We start from the raw sequence: 21,352 nt of genomic DNA, 5'->3' as shown, positions 1-21,352 counted from the left end.
CACTTTTTTTGAAAGTGCTACAAGACTTCATGTGGTGTTGGGTAGCTGTAACTAGTATATGAGACCTTTACACAAACACATAAAATAAAAACCTATTTTATATTTAGCATTCTTGCATTTGGATCATTTATTAAGAACAAGCATTTGCACATCACTAATTTTCTTGACCAAAAATATCATAACCTTTATTCATCTGAAAAATTGTCTACAAATGGGTAATAAACAAATGACATCTTTATTTGCTGTTCTAGCAACATAAAAAATTCAAGCATAAAACAGAACTAAGATAACAGAGTTGGCTGGCTCTTCTGATCTCAAATGCTACAATATGATCTCCTCCTGGACGCTAACGTTGAGAGTTTTATTTGGAAGAACAATGCTGTTAATCACCACAACTTCGTCTTCAACGGTCACAGCTTCGCCTGCATAAAATAACATATTCAATAAAAGAAAATCATTTGAGCATCATAGTTAGTGAAGAGCAAGAAGCATGGTTGCATACCAAGAATGGTGATTCCAAGCTTTGCATTGTAATCTCCTTCTGCCTGAAAGAATATATATCAAATTTTCATTAACCACACAAGTCTCAACAAGGTATAAATTCTTTGGAAAAGTTAAGGCTAGTTTTAAAGTGTTTGAAACTGGTCCAAGATGCTTCAAAACCCTCAAAAATCAAAGGGTAAATAACGGAATAGAAGTTTTAACTTTGTAAGCGGCATAAGTACTCAATGTATGTAAAACTACAATTTTCACTAGTTTCGTCAGTACAGACTCCGTTTTGAATTAATCAAAAGAAGATTTGAAAGTAACTGATACTACATGTTTCCGTCCAAATCCAAAAATCTAAAATTTGAGCCTTGTATGTGTCATGTTTAAGACAATATCAGAGTCCGTATTATGATACCGGAGGAAAATTACAGTTTTACAAACATTATGTACTTATGCCGCTAAAAAAATCATAAAGTTTATGTCGCTTGCAAACTCAAAACTTGGAATACTTATGCCGCTATTTACCCAAAATCAAATTTTTATCAGCCACACAAAATCACTGGGTTTATGTCTATATTGGATTTCGCACATTCCCTTCAATCTAAGTTTTCAATGTCGAATCCAATATTTGAAGTCTTAGAAAAGTAATGGCTACAATATGATATCGATGTACTTGCCTGGACACGCGACCATTTTCCAAGAGACGACTTCCAGCCAACAATAGAATGAATAACTACAGCATTTTCCTGTTGGATGAAACATAAAATTTATTTTTTATAACTATATAAATCAAGTTGAGGTCATAAAAGCTTTATGTGCATAGACTTTCGTACCTTAATTTCAACATCATCTAAGATGATGCAACTGATAAGTCTTACTCCTGCACCAACCCGAACATTCGCTGAAATAGAGACGTTGGGACCGATCTGTAGAGAGAAAGAGAGCCATAGATTAAAAGAAAAAACATGTGACTATACAAGCAGACTATGAATCTGTTGAGGTCAAAAGGTAGAGGTTGAATACTATATGTGATGAAATTACCTTTGCAGTTGGATGTACTTTTGCTGATGGATGAATATAAACATCACCGATAATCATAGCACTCTTAATACCATCTCCACCGGCCAAAATATGGGGAGTTGTAAGTCGGAATTGAGCAAGATACAAAGCCGAACACTTCAAAGACATCCTGTAATTTCAACATCAGATTAGGTCAAGACAAAACAAAAAATGATTCAAATGAAGAATTGATGCATAATCACTCTACCCTGGAGTTTTGATCTGTTCCCAGAAATCCATGGTCTCATATGTGTATAATTGCTTCTTCCCAGCAAGGGGAGACAAAATATCTTGATCCAATCTCACAAAATCAGTGGGAAAGGTCCGGCTGAAAGAAATGTGTATCAGTATGAAAGTAGTGGAACTGTTTGTTGATGTATAATATTGAAGTGCATTTGACAGTAACAGCTGTTGATACCATTTTTTTCTTTTAAGTTAAGAGCTAACCTTGTTGCAGATTGGAGGGCTTCAAGGCTTGAAACACGTCGTAAATTAGCTGCATTTGGAGAAAATGTAAATCAAAGACTTGCAAACAAGAATTCATTTTCCCCCATTAAAAGATCAAATACTGACTACTGTAGCAAAATGATCAATCAAAACAGCACATATGTAGCTTATTGCAATGTACTATCTTTTGTAATTTTGAGATGCATCCTTCCGAGTAAGGAAACATTATGCATGCCCTTTTCCATAAATTCCTAACGAATTTTGATGCATGAACTAAATGACTATGCCAAATTAAGCTAAAAGAAGTGTAACCTTTAATAAACAAACGATAATTTAGATGGTTCCGGATCTTGAATTTTGAGAGCCAATAATCTGTGAACTCTTCTGATATCAAGTACCAGTAAATAATACAAACAACTAAAAGAAGACTCACCTCTGTCTTCCCTGTGAGTGGAAACATCTTGAATTGCAGTAAAGATCTCAGGAGTAAAGACATAGACACCACAGTTTATCAAGTTACTCACCTGTATTTTTCCAAAACATAAAACCCGTATCACTAAGAAAGACATTTGAGACAAACCAATAGTATATTAAAAAATTTAACAGACTAGTTAAGGTATTCAAATGCAAAAACCAAAGTAAACATACAAAAGTCTCGGGTTTTTCCGTATAATGCAACAGCTCGTTGGTGATTGGATCAGCAACCAACTCACCAAACTGATGAGCAGATTCAGCAGAAACCTACACTCAATAAAATTGACTGATTAATTTCAAGAGAAACAATAGTCACCCCACAAACATATTTTGCTTGCTAATTTTTCAAAGTAGTTAATGCATGCACTTACCTTAATAACTAGCATTGTTCCCATTCCACCATATTTTTTATGAGCCTCTGAAGGAATAAATCGAAAAATCGCACAAAACAATTACAATTCTTAAATGTCTTACATAATAATGTGCTATACAACAGCATATTCTTCCAGAGTAAAACTCACCAAGCATATCAGGCAATGGAAAATTGCAGCAAACATCACAATTTAGCAAGAAGATATGTGACTGCCAATAGATATAAAACACATTTAAAATTTGATAAAACTATAAAAGCATAACTTTTCATTTCAAAACTAAGATGCAGAATCAAACCGGATTGTCTTCCATTATCATATCTCTAAAATAATAAATGCCACCAGCAGAACCGTGTGGCTTGTCCTCTTTCAAGTACCTACATCCATAAAATAAACAATGTATAAAATCATGGGGCTGACCAAGATTTAATAGTCTTGGATGGATTTCTTACTAAATTTGGGAATGAAAAATTCAGATATTTGATTCCTTATTCGTTAGTAAACTTAAGAGATGCATAATTATAAAGTAGTGATTAAAAGTTTACCTGACTGGAACTTTGAGCTCATTTGAGATTGAAGAGACATAAAGTGCAAATTCCCTTTCTTCATAGAACCCAATCAGAATGATTTGTGCTAAATTAGGTATCTACACAAGTGAGAAAACCAAAGCAAGTATCAGTAAACTTGTTGAAATTCATAAAAATGATAACTTTGTCATCCACAAGTGATTGCAAAACAAACCCTTTTACAAGCAGAAATTGGGTGGTGAACCATGGGCTGCCCAGCCAATGGGAAAAGTGGTTTCGGAGTATTGAACGAAAGAGGCCGGAATCTAGTCCCTGCCCATATGCCCACAAAAATAAAATAAATCATCAGACAACCCAAAAACAATTTCCACTCTAATTTTCAAAAACCAAGAAAGAACTAATGTCTATGAATTATATATATATTTATATTATAAAATAAGAAAACCCAGAAAAGTTTTACCTTTTGTTGGACCGCCGACCATAATGACGGCGACAACCTTGTCTTCTGAGTTGTCCATACCGGGGAAAGGAAGATCTCGAATTGACTGTAAAATCTAAATTATAGTAAGTCGAAAAGAATAAAACTTGAGTGGAGTGTGTCAACAACTATAAATTATGATGAGTTTAGTTGCTCAATCAGTGTGACTTGAGAGTTCGTATAAATAATATAACAGAGTTGAGTTCAGAGTTCGTATAAATAATAATTTTTAAAACAAATCAACTGTATAAAGCAGATGCTAATTTTGGTTTCAACTTTGAAAATCGGATCTTGATTGCACGGAATTCAGAATATTCGTCAGCAACTACGACGTCGTTTAAAGAAGGAAACTCGGCTGTTAAAAGAATTTACAAACCAATATGAAGAAACCGATAAAAAAAAAAAACACATTTCAATGAATATATAATATTGAGCCGGTTAAATATTATTTTAATCCTTTTCAAAAAAAAAAATATATTTTAATCTACTTAAATAAACCGATTAATATATTTTTTATTCAAATTGGCTATGATATTTTGCATAATATAAAATTAAAATTAAAAATTTTACATTAATATATATATTTTTTCTATCTTTTAAAGATTTTTTTTTTTGCAATACTTAAATATTTATTTAATTTATATTTATGTTTTGTTTAAAGTTTTTAACAGTTAAATTAGCTTACAACACTTTTAATCTTAAAATATATAGAATTTATTTTCCAAATTTAATTATTTAAATACTAAAAACTAACAATAATAATAAAAAAAATAAATACATTTTCTTATGTTTGAATAGGTTGACCAAACTAAATTGATGAAATTATTAGGCGAGTTAAATTTGTTATATTTTTATTAGGCGGGTTATAATTAGATATTTGCAACCAACATTTATATTAAATTAGTAAAAATATACATGTTAATATAGATTTTCGTTAACTAAACATACAAAGTACAAATTTCAATGAAGATAAATGATAGTATTTTCTCTCAATTTTTCTATTTCCTTTTTCTATGGATTCTTCCTCTATTTATAGGTGTATAGATTGACTGTTATTTTTATTGGGATCTATTTACTTACAACTGCTCATGAAACGTGGATATTTCTCACGTTTCATCTATATGTAGGTGAGATAATATTTAATAATTACCCAACTGCTCTTTGTCTTTATCTTTTAAACGGTTATGCTAATTAAGAAGATTGTTTCTCGCTGAATATGAGTTATCTTTGTGATCCGTCTTTTTGAGGGAAAAAATGCTAAGTATAGTTGTTCTTCTTCTCGCATTGTTCTTCATATTATAAAATTATCAGCGAGGTAGCGTTAAGAGCGAGATGGATGAATGTAATCTTCTCTATGTATAATTGTGTGGGTCAATGAGTTGCAAGCTTTTATTTCCAAGTATGTGGGTCAATGAACTGCACGATCCTTAATGTCTCGTCTGTAGTCAACGGGTTTGAATATTTCTATCAACTTTAATTATATGGAACGAGTTATTTTAAATCACATTTAATAATACAATTTAATTACTATATCCTTTTGGGATCATTCATATTCCTTTTGTAAAACACATGTCAATTTTTGATAAATAGTCGAATTTCAAGTATAATAATACAACTCGATCAAATCTACCAATATACACCCATAGAAAACATAATGACAATGCCCTTGAGAAAAATGCTAAAAAAAATTAGTGGTACCACATACAATTATATTTCATTTGATTTAATTATATAATTATTGCTTTATGACAAGTGTAGTGTTGTTGTATTGGATTCTTTCCTCACAATTTGTTATTCATATTGTTGATTTAGACCTCTTAACAATTTGATATTACGCACAGTCAATGTGATTGAACATAATTTTTTTTTTTTTGATAAAATCATAAATTAATTGCCCATGCTGTGAATAAATAAATTAATTGACTAGAATCACTAGATTCAATGACATATCGAAATCCAAAATTAATAGGGATACATGTAAAACATAAAAAAAATATTTATTTTGAATTTTAGTTATATTTTACATATAATTTTTTAAAAAATTAAGAAAATCTTGTGGACCATGACACCTTCTCCCACACTTGGTCATTGGCTTGATGACTTTGATGATGCCTAGATACCACTAATATATAATAAGTTTATACATTACATTTTTTTTCCTCTCTTATGGAAGTATAAATTACATTGCTTAATTTCATGTTCTCTCATTTTCTTCCTCCAATGCCATCTCTCTCTTTCTCTCTCTCTCTCTCTCTCCCCACTCTATATATGTCCCAATAGTCCCCACTATATATGACCCATTGGGATTTGAACAGCTTCATTTCTTTGATTCTCTGCAAATAAAGCTAAAGCCCCTTCCTTTTTTGCCCTTTCCCAAAAGCAAAGATATGGATTTTGTGTTTTTTACGTCAAAAATGAACAATCCCCAAGAAGCTATGAATGAAACTACTAGTAATTATGTTAACTTTAATGGGCTTGATGTAACTATGTTTGTTAATTCAAAAATTGAAACTTGGTCATAGAAAGTGAGTTTATATATCATTTGGGTATGGACATAACTAAATGAGCCATGAACAACAGTAAGATTTGAAAATAAATCCTTCCCTTTTGAGTATTTCTTACATGTATGCATAAAAAACATATAAAACCAATTAAATTGTTGTGTACTTTAGGACGGTGAGAATGAAAAAGAATCATCATCCTTAGGAGAGACGAAAAGATGCAGCGATTTTAGGCAGAGATGGTGGATCACAGAGCTTACAGTGTTTGAAGCTTTTCATCTCATGTTGTCTGGACTCTTAAGATATACATTTGATTGATGCAGTTGTCATGCTATGCTGTTTTGTAAGAGAATATGCTACTCTCTCTCTCTCTCTCTCTCCTTGAATACCCTCTCAAATGGTGACGAGTTAACAAGATCTAATAAGCTCCTTACTTAGCACATTCAACCTGCAAGGTCAGATCCTTAATTCCAGCTTCACTTAGTATGTCTGACACTTCCATCTTCGCAGATGCCTTGACTGTTTCGGCTGAGACACGAAGACGGAGAGTTCCAACCACATCACTGTTTGTGAAACTCCATACATGCATGTTCTGAATGCCACACACACCCTTCATCTTCTTAATCTTAGCTAAGGCTTTTCTCAAATCCTCCTCATGCACCCTAGGGACTCTTTGGAGTAAAACTTCTGCTGAATTTCTGAGTAATGGGATAACTGAAGATACAATCAAGACTGATATAAATATAGAGCAGGCAGGATCAGCAACAAGCCATCCTTTATACTTGATTAAGAGGGTTGATATAACAACTCCAACACTTCCCAATGTGTCTGCCAGAACATGCAAGAAAATACCCTCCATGTTGTGGTCGATGTGGCGATGACGATCCTTATGTGATTGTTCTCCATTGGAAATAAGGTCATGGTGATCGTGCCGGTTACTCCCCCCATGCGCATGGCTGTGGTCATGTTGGCAAGAATGACCATGGTGATGAGCGTCATTGTGGTCATGGTCATGATCATGATGGTGGACGTGGTCATGGCCGTGATGATCATGTTGATGGTGATCATGACCATCACACTTGTTACTCCCAGCCTGGTTTTTATCGGTTAAGCTTTCAGAGCTCATGTGATGACTATGTCCATGAATTTCATCACTGTGTGGAGGTTCATGGCTTTCATGAGAAACACAGATGCTCTCATGCTTTTCACAACCTTTGTGATCATGACCAACATGATCATGCGAATGTTGTTGGTGACTATGCGAGTGTGAGTGGGAGTGAGAGTGAGAATGTGAGCATGATCCACCATGTGCATGATGATGCTCCTCGTGAAAGAACACTAATCCAACCATGTTAACAAGAAGCCCACCAATCGAAACAGTTAACAAACTACTAGTTGAAATCTCTTGAGGATCCAATATTCTTTCAAAAGACTCCAAAACTATAAGTGATCCAACTAAAACAAGGAAAACAGCATTAACATATCCAGAAAGAACCTCAAATCTCCCACGACCATAATTATACTGATTATTAGCAGGCAATCTTGATATGTACGAAGCATATAGTCCAATAGCAAGAGCTGCACAATCAAACAACATGTGACACGCATCTGATATCAACCCCAAACTATTGCTCATGAACCCAGCAACAAATTCCACAACCATGTATGCAGTGTTGATCATCAGGAAGAGTGCAATCTTTCTAGATTTCCTCTCACTCAAAATGTGTCTAATAGGCTTCATAATAAGTTCAGTGAACGATTCCGAAGACTCCAATCCCAATTCAAGATAATTTGAATAAAAAGGATCCAATTCCCTAACAGCTATATACAAGAGTAAACCACAGAGCAATAGTCCCCAAAGTGATAGCTCAGGAAAATAAAACAACTCCAAAACAAGAGTACAAACAAAGGTAACCACAAACTCTTTGCGAAAATCCTTAGAACTCACTAGTTTCTCATCACTAAAATTCTCAGTCAACAAGACCCCAAAAACAACTGTGTTTGCCAGTGGCCAAACCAAATTCTTAAAGGAAAAACCATCTTCATTGGCTTCAAACATGATCATACTAATAGCAGCAGGAAAGAAAAGCACCACCGTTGTGAAAAACAGTGAAATCAATCGTACCCTTTTTCTTCCCATCTGCCTAACACTTCCCAAGTTCATTGAAACACGTTCATAACAACCCAAAAATCCAGAAAGAAAAGGGAGCAACATTGGCCAAATTCTCAGACAATTGTCTTTTGGGAAAATGAAAAATCCTAACTTGATAGCCGAAAAAGGAAAGCATTCAATGCGATCCCAACTCAGAGACAAAAAAAACAACCCAAGAAACAGAGCTAGAAATCCACGAACCTTGGAGGATAAACTTTGATCATCCATGTTCCGATTACGTCCCTCACCGACGTAACGCGCCGCCACGTTTCCACACAACTCGGCGAGAATCATTGCGGCAGTGCCACAGTACCGAAGCGCTTGGAATCGAAGTAGAAAAACTACGGCGAGGAGAATCGATCTGGCGACTAAAATTCTATGCTCGGATAGAGTGAGAGAGGTCAGAGAAAAGATAGGCTGACTTTGCTTTTGATGAAAAGGGTCTCTCGAAGAGGAAGAGGAGGACGAAGAGAACGATGTGAAAATGGAGAAGACATAAGTGAGAAGAAACGAGAGAAGTGAGACCAGAAACGAGAAAGGAAACAAAGAAAAAGAAGGAGAGGAACGAAGAAATGGGAGGAGTGAATAAAGTGACCGGAGAGAGAAGAGAAGAAGGAACAGAAAAGAAAGCGAAGACTTATTGTTGTTATTGTAATTTGAAGATTTCAAGCTTAGGGACGAAAGACGGTGTTTCGATGGAGTAGCTAAAGTAGTCGGAGTTGAAGACGCGAACGGAAATACAGGGTAAGGCCGAGATGTGGTGGGAGTAGCAACAAAGGTAGTGGGGGCAGCTGCGGCGGCGCGTGAAGGCACTTTAAGGCGGTGAGGACGGTGTTGTTGAAGATGGTGATGGTGATCCGCCATGGTTGAGTAAAAGAGTGATCTTTAAGGTCAGGTCAGTGAAAGGAGCTTTGAGGTTTGTTCATAAGCATCGGTTTGGAGAACCAAATTGAGATCTGTGAAGAAATTGATAATGGTGAGCCGATGGAGTGTTTGGGGTCCGTCGAAGACTGACTCGTAGCCCGGCAAAGACGACTATGGCGCTTTGTCCTTTTCTGGTTTTATTAGGTCTTTTGGATTTGAGACTTGAGGCCATTAGAGCCCAAAAATATTTAATTAACGTAATTAATTGCTTAACCACTCTAGAATAAATTAATGGGCTTTCTTCATATTGGGTCGAAACACCTTTGGGCTTATTGGACTCAGTTACTTACTAACATTTTCAACTGGGCTAAATTGGGCTTTACTGGACTCGTGATATGGCTACTGTAACTAGTTACAAATAGGAATAATTAGATAAGACACTATTTTTTTCTGTAAAATATTAATATTTTTACGTTCAAAGAATATTTTTTTATATTTTTACGGCTTTCCAAAAAATAACATGAAAACAACATAAAATCAACAAGAAAACAACATAAAAGTAACATCAAAATAACATCAAAATAACAACAAAAAAATAACACATATAACAAAAAATTAATAACAAATGAACAAAATTTCAACATAAAAGACCGTATTTTATGTAAATAAAATAAAAAAAAAATCGTAAAAATATTTAAAATTCCGTGAAACCGTATTTTTATTATTTTTCTGTTGTTTTTGTACATTTGTAAAATTAACCCTTACAAATACCTTCATCTTTTCAACAAAGCAAAATATGAAAAAGTCTAAACAATATTATAACTTATGTGATTGTTATAAACCTAACCTAACTTAGGCCAATTTAAATTTCAAATTTCACACCTATTTGTGAAACTTTATATTATTTTACTCCTACTTGTATAGAACAATTTCTAACCAGTTGGGGCAAGCTTAATTGGATAAAGAGGATCATGGGATCGAGTCCCAGCCAATTAACTCAAAAAAATGTAATTTCTTCCTTGTATTTAACCGATTGCAATACCTTATTTACTAATTCCATCATGGATATATGGATATGCCAACAACAACATATTTTCATTTTTTTTGGAAGAACAACTGAGTTCAATAACTAAGAAAAGAACATAGGAATCACATGGAGATTCCTTCCCCTTGAACAATGCTAGCAGATTGACTAGAAATTCTAGTACTCTTTGCCAACGAATCTACACATGCTAAAAACTTCCTAGGAACATAATAAAAATTACAACACTCGAAAGAAACTAACACATCTAAAACTTGGTTTTTCGAATTGAAGCTTCTGAAAACCATACATTATTATAGGAGTGGCCATTTATAATAAAAAAAAATTATCGTGTGGTCATTGTTTATATTAAGCAACACTTCACATAAAATTGACCTTAAAAATTAGACCACATTATATATGTAATAAGACCGTTCTAATAAACAACTCTTATTGAAGATGCTTTAAATCAAAATGGTATTATAGCTTGACTCCAAACAACTAGCAATTCTAAAGCTATTGATATACAAAGAGCTTGTTCTGATAGTATTACTTTCGTGCCTCACTTTGGTTAGAAAATATGGTTGAACTTGTTAGAGAATCTTATATTAATAATGTGTGAGAATTTAGTATAAATTGTCATTGTCACATCGAAAATGATCTCGGTAACTTACCGATTGCTTCATGTCCGATAAATGTAGGAGGAAACGAAGGGCTGGTGGGTGGTGGCTCGGCTTGATTGTTTGATCAAAAATAAAGAATGTATAATAAATTTATTATTTTTTGAAACAATAGATAATAAAACTTTAAAAACACTAGTGTTTGTATAAATATTTTTTCAAAAGAAATTGTTGGACGGATAAGAAAGTGTTCAACGTTACGTTTTAGCCCTATTAGGCGCACTAATTAAATTTATTAAATATAATATGGTGTTGTTGTTCCTTTCGTGCCCAATTCCTCATATTATTAATTAAAAATATTTTTCCAAAGACTATAATTTTATATAATTAAAACGTGACCCAAATCTTTTAGTTAACTACACTACTTGTTAATTCAAAGTAATTGCAATATAATTTTTCTAATACTTCTCTCATCCTTCCAAATTTTGAATAAATTTTAATTTGTTTTACTCTTCAACATATGAGTTAATAACACTATTACAATATATAAGTGGTGTAAGCATCATAATTAGATAAGACTCACACATATGTATATTTAACAATATGTAAATTTTTCTGTAGCACTAATACTTGGAGATTTTCTTTAAACTAAATAATGTTACCAATAACTATTAAAAATGGTGAACCAATTTTCAGTAAGTGGTTTAAGGTTTTTTTTTTTTGAACAATAGGTGGTTTAAGAATTGAATTATACGGTATGACACCAGGGTTCTATCAGAAGTTTTGGGCGGTTGTGGGCGCTGATGTAATTAAACAGGTTTGTTCTTTTTTCTTAGTTGGTCATTTGCCAATTGGTCTTAATCATACTAATCTGGTGTTGATCCCTAAGAAGAAAAATGCCACTACCATGGGAGACCTGCGCCCTATTGCTCTCTGCAATGTTCTTTACAAGGTGTGTTCTAAAGTGCTTGCTAATCGGTTGAAGAGTGTTCTTCCTTCTGTGATTTCTGAAAACCAAAGTGCTTTTATCCCGGGGCGTCTTATCACTGATAATATTATGGTTTCGTTTGAGGTAATGCATTATCTTAAGCGGAAGAGGGTCGGAAAGGAAGGTTATATGGCTCTGAAGCTTGATATGAGCAAAGCTTATGACAGGGTTGAGTGGATTTTTCTTCGTCACATGATGCTTAAAATGGGCTTCCAAGATCGAGTGGTGGATCTTATTATGCACTGTGTTTCTTCGGTTTCATACACAATTACTCATGGGGGTCGTGAGATGGGGCCGATTACACCGGGGAGGGGTCTTCGTCAAGGTGATCCCCTCTCTCCTTATTTGTTTCTGTTGTGTGCTGAGGGTCTTTCTGCTCTTATAAAGAGATTTGAAGCCAGGGGTGTTCTTCATGGGTGTCGGGTGTGTAATGGTGCTCCTGTTGTTTCTCATATGTTGTTTGCTGATGATTGCTACATCTATTGCAAAGCCATTGTTAGGGAGGCTCATAGCGTTCTTCTTTTACTTCAACTTTTCGAACAAGCTTCAGGTCAGTGTGTTAACTATTCAAAATCAAATATATTCTTTAGTTTAAACACTACCTCCACTGCTCGACAAGATATGTGTAATCTACTCCGCATGCATGAAGCTCCTGACAATAGTATGTATCTCGGCCTCCCCTGTGTTATGGGCCGTAATAAGAATGCCATCCTTGGTTTTTTGAAGGATAAGATGCAGAAAAGAATTTTGAGTTGGGAAGGTCGTTTGCTTTCTAAAGCAGGTAAAGAGGTGCTGATCAAAACTGTTGCCCAAGCTCTCCCTACTTATGCTATGTCTGTTTTCTTGTTGCCTGTGGAAACTTGTAATAAGTTAGAAGGAATGATGAGCAAATATTGGTGGAGTTCGGGCTCCAATCAAAAACGTGGGGTCAGTTGGTCTAGTTGGAAGCATATGTGTCGGCATAAACATCATGGTGGGCTTGGTTTTCGTCACTTGCGGGATTTCAACTTAGCTATGCTCGGAAAACAAGCTTGGAGATTAGTCTCGAATGAGCATTCTTTGGTTAGTCGGGTCTATAAGGCTCGATATTACTCTCATGGGTCGTTTTTGACTGCTTCTCTTGGTCCGAATCCTAGTTTTATTTGGAAAAGCATCTTCGAAACACAAGAGCTGATTAAGAAGGGCGCTCGACGGGTTGTTGGTCCTGGTACAAGTATTAGTGTTCAGTTTGATCCGTGGTTAGAAGACACTTCTCATCCGTGGGTCACTACTATCGCTAATGGTATGGAGCAGTGGAAGGTCAACAATCTCATGGTGCCAGGAGAAAGATGTTGGGATTTGGAAGTGATCTCCGATATTTTCAATGATCGGGATAAGGAGTTAATTTTGAAGACCAACATTGTTCAGGAATCTACAATTGATACGTGGTATTGGTCTCTGGATCTGCATGGTGTTTACACTGTAAGGGAGGCCTATCGCTTGCTACATCAGGCTGATGTCACTAACATTAGTGACTTTGAGATAAAAATCTGGAAGATCGCTTGGAAGCTTCAAGTCCCCCCGAAAGTTCACCAACTTATGTGGCGTGCTTTGACAGGCTGTTTGGCTACTAAAGTTCAACTTAATACCAAGCACATTCCTCTGGATCAACTATGTCCCATGTGTCACCAATCATCTGAGACGATCATCCATTTATTGGTTCTGTGTCCCTTTGCAAGATCATGTTGGCAGAGGTCGAGTTTAAATATGGTCTCAGTGTCTTGGACGTCATTTTGGGATTGGTTTAGTCAGATGATACTTCAGCATTCTACTATGGCACAGGAGGAATTATTGATGGTAATTTGGGCAATTTGGCATGCCCGAAATGAGCTAGTTTGGCGGGAGAAATCATTGTCAGCGGCAGAGGTTATTCTATTGGCAAGAGTAGTCCTTAATCAATGGAGAAATGCTCAACAAAGGAGAATGGGGTCTTTATTTGTTCCTTCGGGTTCGAACATAGACTTGGAGCATTGGGTGAAACCGGTTATGGGAAAGATTAAGGTAAATGTTGATGGCGCAATCTTTGCAAATGACAGAAAATTTGGAGCGGCTGGAGTGGCTCGTGATCATGATGGGCGGTTCATTGAAGCCTTCACGGTCCTCTTGGAGGGGTGCGTGGACCCGGTCATAGCTGAAGTTGTGGGGGTTAAGGAGGCTCTGAGTTGGATAAAGAGACACCAATGGGGTCGGGTTGATGTTGAGACGGATTCTTTGGTTGTTGTTCAAGCAGTTCGAGGTTCGGTATTCATTCCATCTCCTTTTGGTCAACATGTGTCTGCTTGTCGTACATTGTTGGCTTCCTTACCCTTAGTCACTATTAATTTTGTTAAACGTTCTGTAAACAAAGCTGCACATTGTCTTGCTCGTAGCTCTTGTTTGTATTCAGATCGTATTTTCAGTGAGAGTACTGCTCCTGCTGATCTTTTATCTATTGTAATGGTTGAAAGTTCATTCTAATAAAGTTTACCATTTTCCTTCAAAAAAAAGAATTGAATTATATAATTATATATATATTTTTCATAAAAAGCATTATTATTAGCGATCAGTGTTTACATAATTTTTGTTGATAATCCATCAAGTAAATCGAGGTAAACAACCAATTTGAGCAAACTATCTACAAAATATATAGGTAAAGAAAATAAATTGGCATGCCAAACAATTAGTTATAATAATATAAAGAATTTTTATATTGAAATAATGTATGCCTAATTATTATTTTCAAGAATAAAAACACTTATGTTTGAAGTCTTTCTGACTACAAGGGTGTCAACATTTGATCTAAAAATTTGTGAGATGATAATATGTTTTACAAGTGAAAATATTATAGGCAATAAAATATATTATTGGAGTTGTCTCCTTACTTCTTTCAAAATCCATGAGAATTGGATGAAAACGCCCACTAAAACAAGTTTTGTTAACTAGACTAAATAACTATAACGTAGATGATCATAGAAAAAAATTGAACTAAAAAATTTGTCCAGATGCCGAAATAAATAGAAAATACATCAATAGACCTCTTTTAAGAGATGTATTATAGAAATACCCTATACTAAATTATCATCTTTAGACTAAAAATAACTACATTAAAAACATTCAAAAATTCTACAATGCATCTTAACAGTGCACCGATACATACCTATCTATTTCAGCATTCGAAAAATTATTTTAGCAATATTTTATAATCGTGTACTTTATAGCTATTTAAGACATTTTTTAAAATTTTGAGAAATTCGAAAAAAAAATTAACACATTAAAAATAAGGTTAAACTTTTTGTTACATACTTCTAAAATAAATTGTTTGAACATTACTTTTAATATTATAAACTATTTTGAATTTTTTTAAATTTTACAGAATATTTTAAATAATTATAACATACGACTATACAAAAATAAATTATTTTTTTCTATACTAAAACAAATAAGAATGTATCGGTACATTTATTTTAAAAAGCGGTGTAGTGTATAAACACCCAAAAATATTAATCCATATCTCAACCATCTTCACCTCCATAAAGAGAATATTACATGGAGATTCCTATAAAATAAAACTTATTAAACCCCTGGTGGTGGTGGCAAATTATACACAATAAAAGTTTCTCATAATTACAAAATGTAAAATAATGAGAAGAGAAGAGAAGAGAGACTAGTTTTAATAATAAAATATCTATGAGGTGCATGTTTAAACATGTGGCAGGCAAACAAGAAGTTTGGCTCAAATTAATTAAGTCCTCTTATCTCATCACTCAAAAAAAATCAGCCAAACAAAAAGAAAATATAGATTACATGTTTCTTCGACGAAATTGATTAGTTGATGATAATGATGATGATGATGTTGTAATTTTAGTTGAAGTTGTATTTGATTGATTACTAAGTTTGACAACAAAGCTGATGATCATAGTGGTGTGTGGGGGTACCCATTTAGGAACAAAATTAAGTGCTTTTCCTTCTCATGAAACACCAAACCTCTTAACGTGGAAAAATTTTACTTTGTAAAAGCACCCAATTTCCAAAAAAGAAAGCTAATAATCCATTACTAAAACATACTACTATTTATTAAAGAGTTAAAAGATTGATATGAGATAACCATTGATGACTTATATAGCTAAAACGACACTAGTTTTGAGTACCCTTTTGCCTATTTCGTCACTAAGCACTGCCCACTCAACTTTCAAATGCCTTAATATTATGTCTGTGTGTTGTTTGTGTGTTTGCTTGTGTGAATTGTGTGTTCGTTTGTGCCTGCCTTACGCTTTATTATGCATTCAAAACGTTTTGTCGTTTCATATAGTTTACTGTAACGTTTATCAGAGAAGAATAAGAAAGAAAATATATATATTATATTTAATCTATATATGTAGTTTTGTTGGTGACACTCACAAAATGCACTTCTTTTTATGGGTTTTTGGACAAAGCAAAAGTTAACAGTTGAGATAATAAGGTGGTAAAAGTTACGTGATTCAAAGGAGTTTTTCCCTGAAAGGAAAAGGGTCTAAGGTATCTTCATTAATCAAACTTAAAAGAGATTACTTTCGTTCTAAAGTAAAGGGATTGGTTTGGTTTGGTCTTGTCTGGTCCTCTTTTAGGGACCAAATATATAGTCTTTGAAATGATGTGAAGTGATCATGATCATGATCATGATTTGATTCAAAGTTTGTATATGGTAATATCAGTAAACTATGGCATTTTATGGCTCTAAGTTTGAGATTTTGTTTTGGTCTACCTGGAACAGATTCTGTCACCTACGTGTCAAGAAGATGCCAAGTGGCAATGACGTGGCACATGATAAAGAGGAGGTGCAGTACATATCATATCAATCTCTGCTGCAGAATAGTATGTGAGAGTAAAATTAATATATAAATTTGGTTATTCATGAACATTGTATTATTTTTTAATGTCGACATAAAGTTTATGAACCATGACACATTGACACACCATCTATATATAATAGAGATCCGTCCAAACTAGTATTCTAAAGTGGGGTTTAACTTTTACATTTGTGAGAAGAAAAAAAATTAATAATGCAAAGCAATGTTGGAGAGTAGAATTTATTTAGTGACATATCTAGTGTACCAATATTGTAAAGAGCTGAGCTATATAAAGAAAACTCTGTTTGACGTGTTTGTTAGATAATCTCAGAGAAAACCAAGAGTGGAAATTTGTACTGGTGATGATGATGGATACTAATTAAGATAGTACTGTCGTTTGTTGGTGGACATTTTGCCTCAGATGACAGCATAATAAAGATCAGATTATAATCTTACTTTGGTTACTTCAATTTTCATATTCTTCTTCTTCTTCTTCTCATGGCTGGAGGGAAGCAAGGGAAAGGGAAAGGAGGACTCAGCTGTTCATGCATTCTACTTATAGGTAAGTAACTATGGTTCTTTGATATCATTTTTTGCTTTAAAAAGCTTCCCAAGATTAATGGAGGGGACCATGTCAACCTTGTTTTGAATTGTACTAAAACTAACATGTGTTTGTTTAACAACAGTTATTGCTGGTATGGAGAGATTTGCATTCAAAGGAGTGGCATCAAATTTAGTGACATATCTAACAGATGTTGTAAACATGAGTAATTCTGCTGCAGCCAAAACTGTGAATAGTTGGTGTGGTTTCACATCCATGTTGCCACTCTTGTTTGCACCTTTTGCTGACTCTTATTTGCATAGGTATACAACCATATTGGCTTCTTCATTTCTCTATGTTGCGGTAAGTGAACCATTTGAGTTTTAACTCTGTCTCATTAAAGGCCAATTCATTGTCCTTATAGCCAACCAAATATGGTCAAAAGCTTTTATTTTTTAATAAAATTTTGTACTTCTTTTGGCTCTAGGGACTAGTGGCATTGACAACATCTGCTTCGGTATGGGCCCGGTCTGCTGCAAACAAAACAAGATCTACCACCTTTCTCTTCTGGTCACTTTGTTTAATTTCTCTAGGCCAAGGTGGTTACAACTCATCTTTACAAGCCTTTGGAGCAGATCAACTAGATGAGGAAGAAGAATTGCCCTGCAGTAAAGATGAGCAAAAGTCTAGTAATAACATCAAGAGTTCTTTCTTTCAATGGTGGTATTTTGGTATCTGTGGTGGTAGTCTTTTGGGGGTTACATTAATGTCCTATATACAAGACACTTTTGGTTGGGTTGTGGGGTTTGCTATTCCTGCCATAGCAATGGTTATATCAATAGCTTTTTTCTCATCTGGGAGTAGAATTTACATATACAAACAGGTTGAGAATATGGGGCATCATAAATCTCTTCTTAACATAATTCAAAACATCAGAGAAACTCTATCAAAGTTGATAAGTTGCAAAATAGCCTTACCAAATGTCAATGACATGGTTGAGCTAGAGTAAGTGTTTTAACTTTTGTTTTATGTAAAATAGCCTTACTTTACATGTAAGTTATCAGATTGTGATGATCTTAACTGTTTGCTTTATTTATTACATAGGCTTCAAGAGAAACCTCTTTGTCATCATCAAAACTTGGGAGCCATGGAAAGCTTGGACAAGAACCCGAAAAGCAGTACTACTAATTACATGCTCGAAAACACAAAAGTAGTACTGCGGCTTTTGCCCATATGGACAATGCTTCTAATGTTCGCCGTGATCTTTCAACTCCCAGCAACCTTCTTCACCAAGCAAGGTATGACAATGAAGAGAAATATAGGAAGTAACTTTCAAATCCCACCAGCTACACTACAAAGTTCAATTACATTGTCTATAATTCTCTTGATGCCTCTATATGACAAAGTTCTTATCCCATTTACGCGATTGGTTACTCGAAACAAAAAGGGTATTAATGTGATGCAAAGAATGGGAGCTGGGATGTTTCTTTCTGTCATAGCAATGGTAATTGCAGCATGTGTTGAAACACAAAGGCTAAAGATCAGTAGAAAAGAAGGATCATCTAATACTGAGACAGTGTCATTAAGTATCTTTTGGTTATTACCTCAGTACATACTTTTAGGCATTTCAGACATATTTACAGTTGTTGGTATGCAAGAGTTTTTCTATTCTGAAGTTCCTGTTAGAATGAGAACCATGGCATTTGCTCTATACAATAGTGTTTTTGGAGTTGGGAGTTTCTTGAGTGCTTTTCTTATAACAGTTATTGAAGACTTGACAAGAACAAAGGGAAGGAATAGCTGGTTCTCTGATGACATGAGCCAGGCGCGGCTAGACAATTACTACTGGCTTTTGGCCTTGTCAAGCACACTCAGTCTTTTGTTGTATGTTGTTTTGTGTAGATTTTATACTAGTACCAAAAACTCAGATAATGAACAAACATAAATGAGTACTCTTATGTCTCATTCAAATTTTACTTCTTTTCTTAGCAACTGAAGAACACCAGTTAATGTTAAAAGTCCAAAGTTCAAACATTTGTGTAGTTTTAATTAGGAAAAGGAACAAAAAAAAGAAGAAAGAGTTGATGATGCATATGATTCTTGCTAGCTTTGTTTGCTTTAATATACAATATCTAAAGTTTCAATCTTTACTACTTCCAATTCCAAACATAGCTAGCCAAAACATCTGTAAATAATAAAAATCTGTAAAAAAGAAAAAGCATGCCATTAACATTCTGAGTTCTGTTTATATACCATGCATTTTTGTCATAAAAAGTTTGAGCCTTTTTATTTTAACATATCAAACTAATCACTTTACCATTGTAGAGTGTATTTAATTCCAACACATTCTTATTTTTCTATTGATTTTTTTAATATTGAGAAATGAGATTTGAATTTGAAATCTCTTTATTAATTTTGATAACCCCATCTATTGAATTATTAAGGACGCATTTGTAAAGTTACAGTATAATTGAATTTGTGTGTAATGGAAGCTAATTATACAATTTAACATATTTGTTTGACAATGTAATTATACTTTAATTGTGTAATTATCGCCTTAATAATTACACAGTTACTTCCAAACACATCTTAAGCATTCAAATTACTAAATATCCTTAAAAAAAATAAGTAACTGCATAATTTTTTTTTTTTTTTCAATTTTTAGGTTAACCATTTGTAATTGTGGAAGTTATTGCTGTGCATTTATTGATATTGATAAAAACCATGATTTATTTCCCCTATATAAATACCATAAAAGTTACAAGTAGAATTGATGTACAAAGTGTTTTTTGTGTGAAGGAATTTCTTGTATGGAATGTAATATTGTTCTGTTATAGCAAGCATATAAAGCTAACAACTCTACTAACAGAGAAAAGCAAAGTATATAGCTGGAAATTAACAAACAAATTATACAGCTGGAAATTAACAACTAAGTAATAACTTAAACAAATACTAACAACAAATTAGTTATAAATTCTATGTATACTAACAATGAAAGAACAACAACTTTTATTTTCATTTAATATTAATTTTTCATTTACCAAATCTTCAAATAGCCTGACACAATACAATGTTAGATTTTATTTTAATAATAATTATAAAAAATTGATTTTTTTTTTTTATTTAAACCAAAACAAACTTCAAACGAGAAAGTCTAGATCCTCAAGAAAAGAGACAGTCTCAACAACAGAAAAAAAACGACATAAATTATGGAATGCAATCCAATTAGCCAATAAAATTGTGTCATGTATAGACTGTGTCCATGTAAATACATATATGGATAGTCCAACATGAAACTTAACACTTAAAATATATTGAAAAGTTAAATTGCTATTAAAACACAAGTGTTGGGGGTTTTGCTGTCAAAATTTAAATTATAAAAATTAAATGCAAGCAAAATGAAACTATTAAGAATTTTGCCGTAATTAACCCTTAATGTAATAAAGGTATGCATTGTTATATAATATTAGCCTTTTTTCTTATACCATATAACAAAAAAAAATGTGTAAAATTTGAGATTTATTATGATTTTTAATTGATGATTACTAATATTAATTTGAATTTTGTATATTGTGAAATTGAGCTAAATATAATAACAGTATATTATTATGATTAGTAATATTAATTAAAAATTTTTGTGTATTTTAAAAATTTTGAAAAATTTATGGTTCAAAATTAAAAATTTAAAAATATGTTTTTTTTAGTGTAGCATAATGATATTTTACAATCAATTAATAGCTTTATAGCGTCTTGAGTTTAAACCCATGACCTCTCCTTTTTTCCCATTCCTCTCTCGCCACTAAACTAGCCGGCTTGTTTAAAAATATGTTTGTGATACAAAGTATTGGGTTGTAGTTTTCGAGTTAGTGCCAAACTTTTCAGACAATGTCAATCTTCTGATAAGAATACTCCTAATTGTAATTTATTTTCATTTATTGATTCATTTTAGAATAATTTTACATATTTATACTAATTA

General features: G+C 33.6%; 3 protein-coding genes across 3 annotated transcripts; 1 reads left to right on the top strand and 2 right to left on the bottom strand.

Moving 5' to 3' along the window:
- Positions 1–158: 158 nt before the first annotated feature.
- Positions 159–4,239, bottom strand: LOC133030348 (uncharacterized). The gene is made up of 15 exons (XM_061103034.1): positions 3,828–4,239; positions 3,582–3,679; positions 3,386–3,486; positions 3,139–3,217; positions 2,991–3,051; positions 2,841–2,887; positions 2,644–2,736; positions 2,429–2,519; positions 1,996–2,044; positions 1,757–1,876; positions 1,531–1,678; positions 1,323–1,415; positions 1,163–1,235; positions 503–541; positions 159–422 (listed from the first exon to the last, which is right to left on the bottom strand). Exons 1-15 carry the CDS (start codon positions 3,883–3,885, stop codon positions 322–324), a joined length of 1,251 nt encoding a protein of 416 aa, XP_060959017.1. The 5' UTR covers positions 3,886–4,239; the 3' UTR covers positions 159–321.
- Positions 4,240–6,357: 2,118 nt separating this feature from the next.
- On the bottom strand, positions 6,358–9,590 carry LOC115702930 (uncharacterized). Its single transcript, XM_061103032.1, has one exon. It carries the CDS (start codon positions 9,360–9,362, stop codon positions 6,777–6,779), a length of 2,586 nt encoding a protein of 861 aa, XP_060959015.1. The 5' UTR covers positions 9,363–9,590; the 3' UTR covers positions 6,358–6,776.
- A 7,079-nt stretch (positions 9,591–16,669) lies between these two features.
- LOC115721426 (protein NRT1/ PTR FAMILY 5.8) lies at positions 16,670–19,468 on the top strand. Its single transcript, XM_061103031.1, has 4 exons — positions 16,670–17,397; positions 17,522–17,739; positions 17,864–18,381; positions 18,481–19,468. The coding sequence occupies exons 1-4, from the start codon at positions 17,334–17,336 to the stop codon at positions 19,319–19,321; spliced, it is 1,641 nt and encodes a 546-aa protein (XP_060959014.1). The 5' UTR covers positions 16,670–17,333; the 3' UTR covers positions 19,322–19,468.
- Positions 19,469–21,352: the final 1,884 nt, after the last annotated feature.

The sequence above is a fragment of the Cannabis sativa genome, chromosome 8 (genome assembly GCF_029168945.1).
Source record: "Cannabis sativa cultivar Pink pepper isolate KNU-18-1 chromosome 8, ASM2916894v1, whole genome shotgun sequence".
Classification (NCBI taxonomy): Eukaryota; Viridiplantae; Streptophyta; class Magnoliopsida; order Rosales; family Cannabaceae; genus Cannabis; species Cannabis sativa.
Note: the sequence above shows the minus strand (reverse complement) of the source record. Positions and strands in the feature narration are given on the sequence as shown.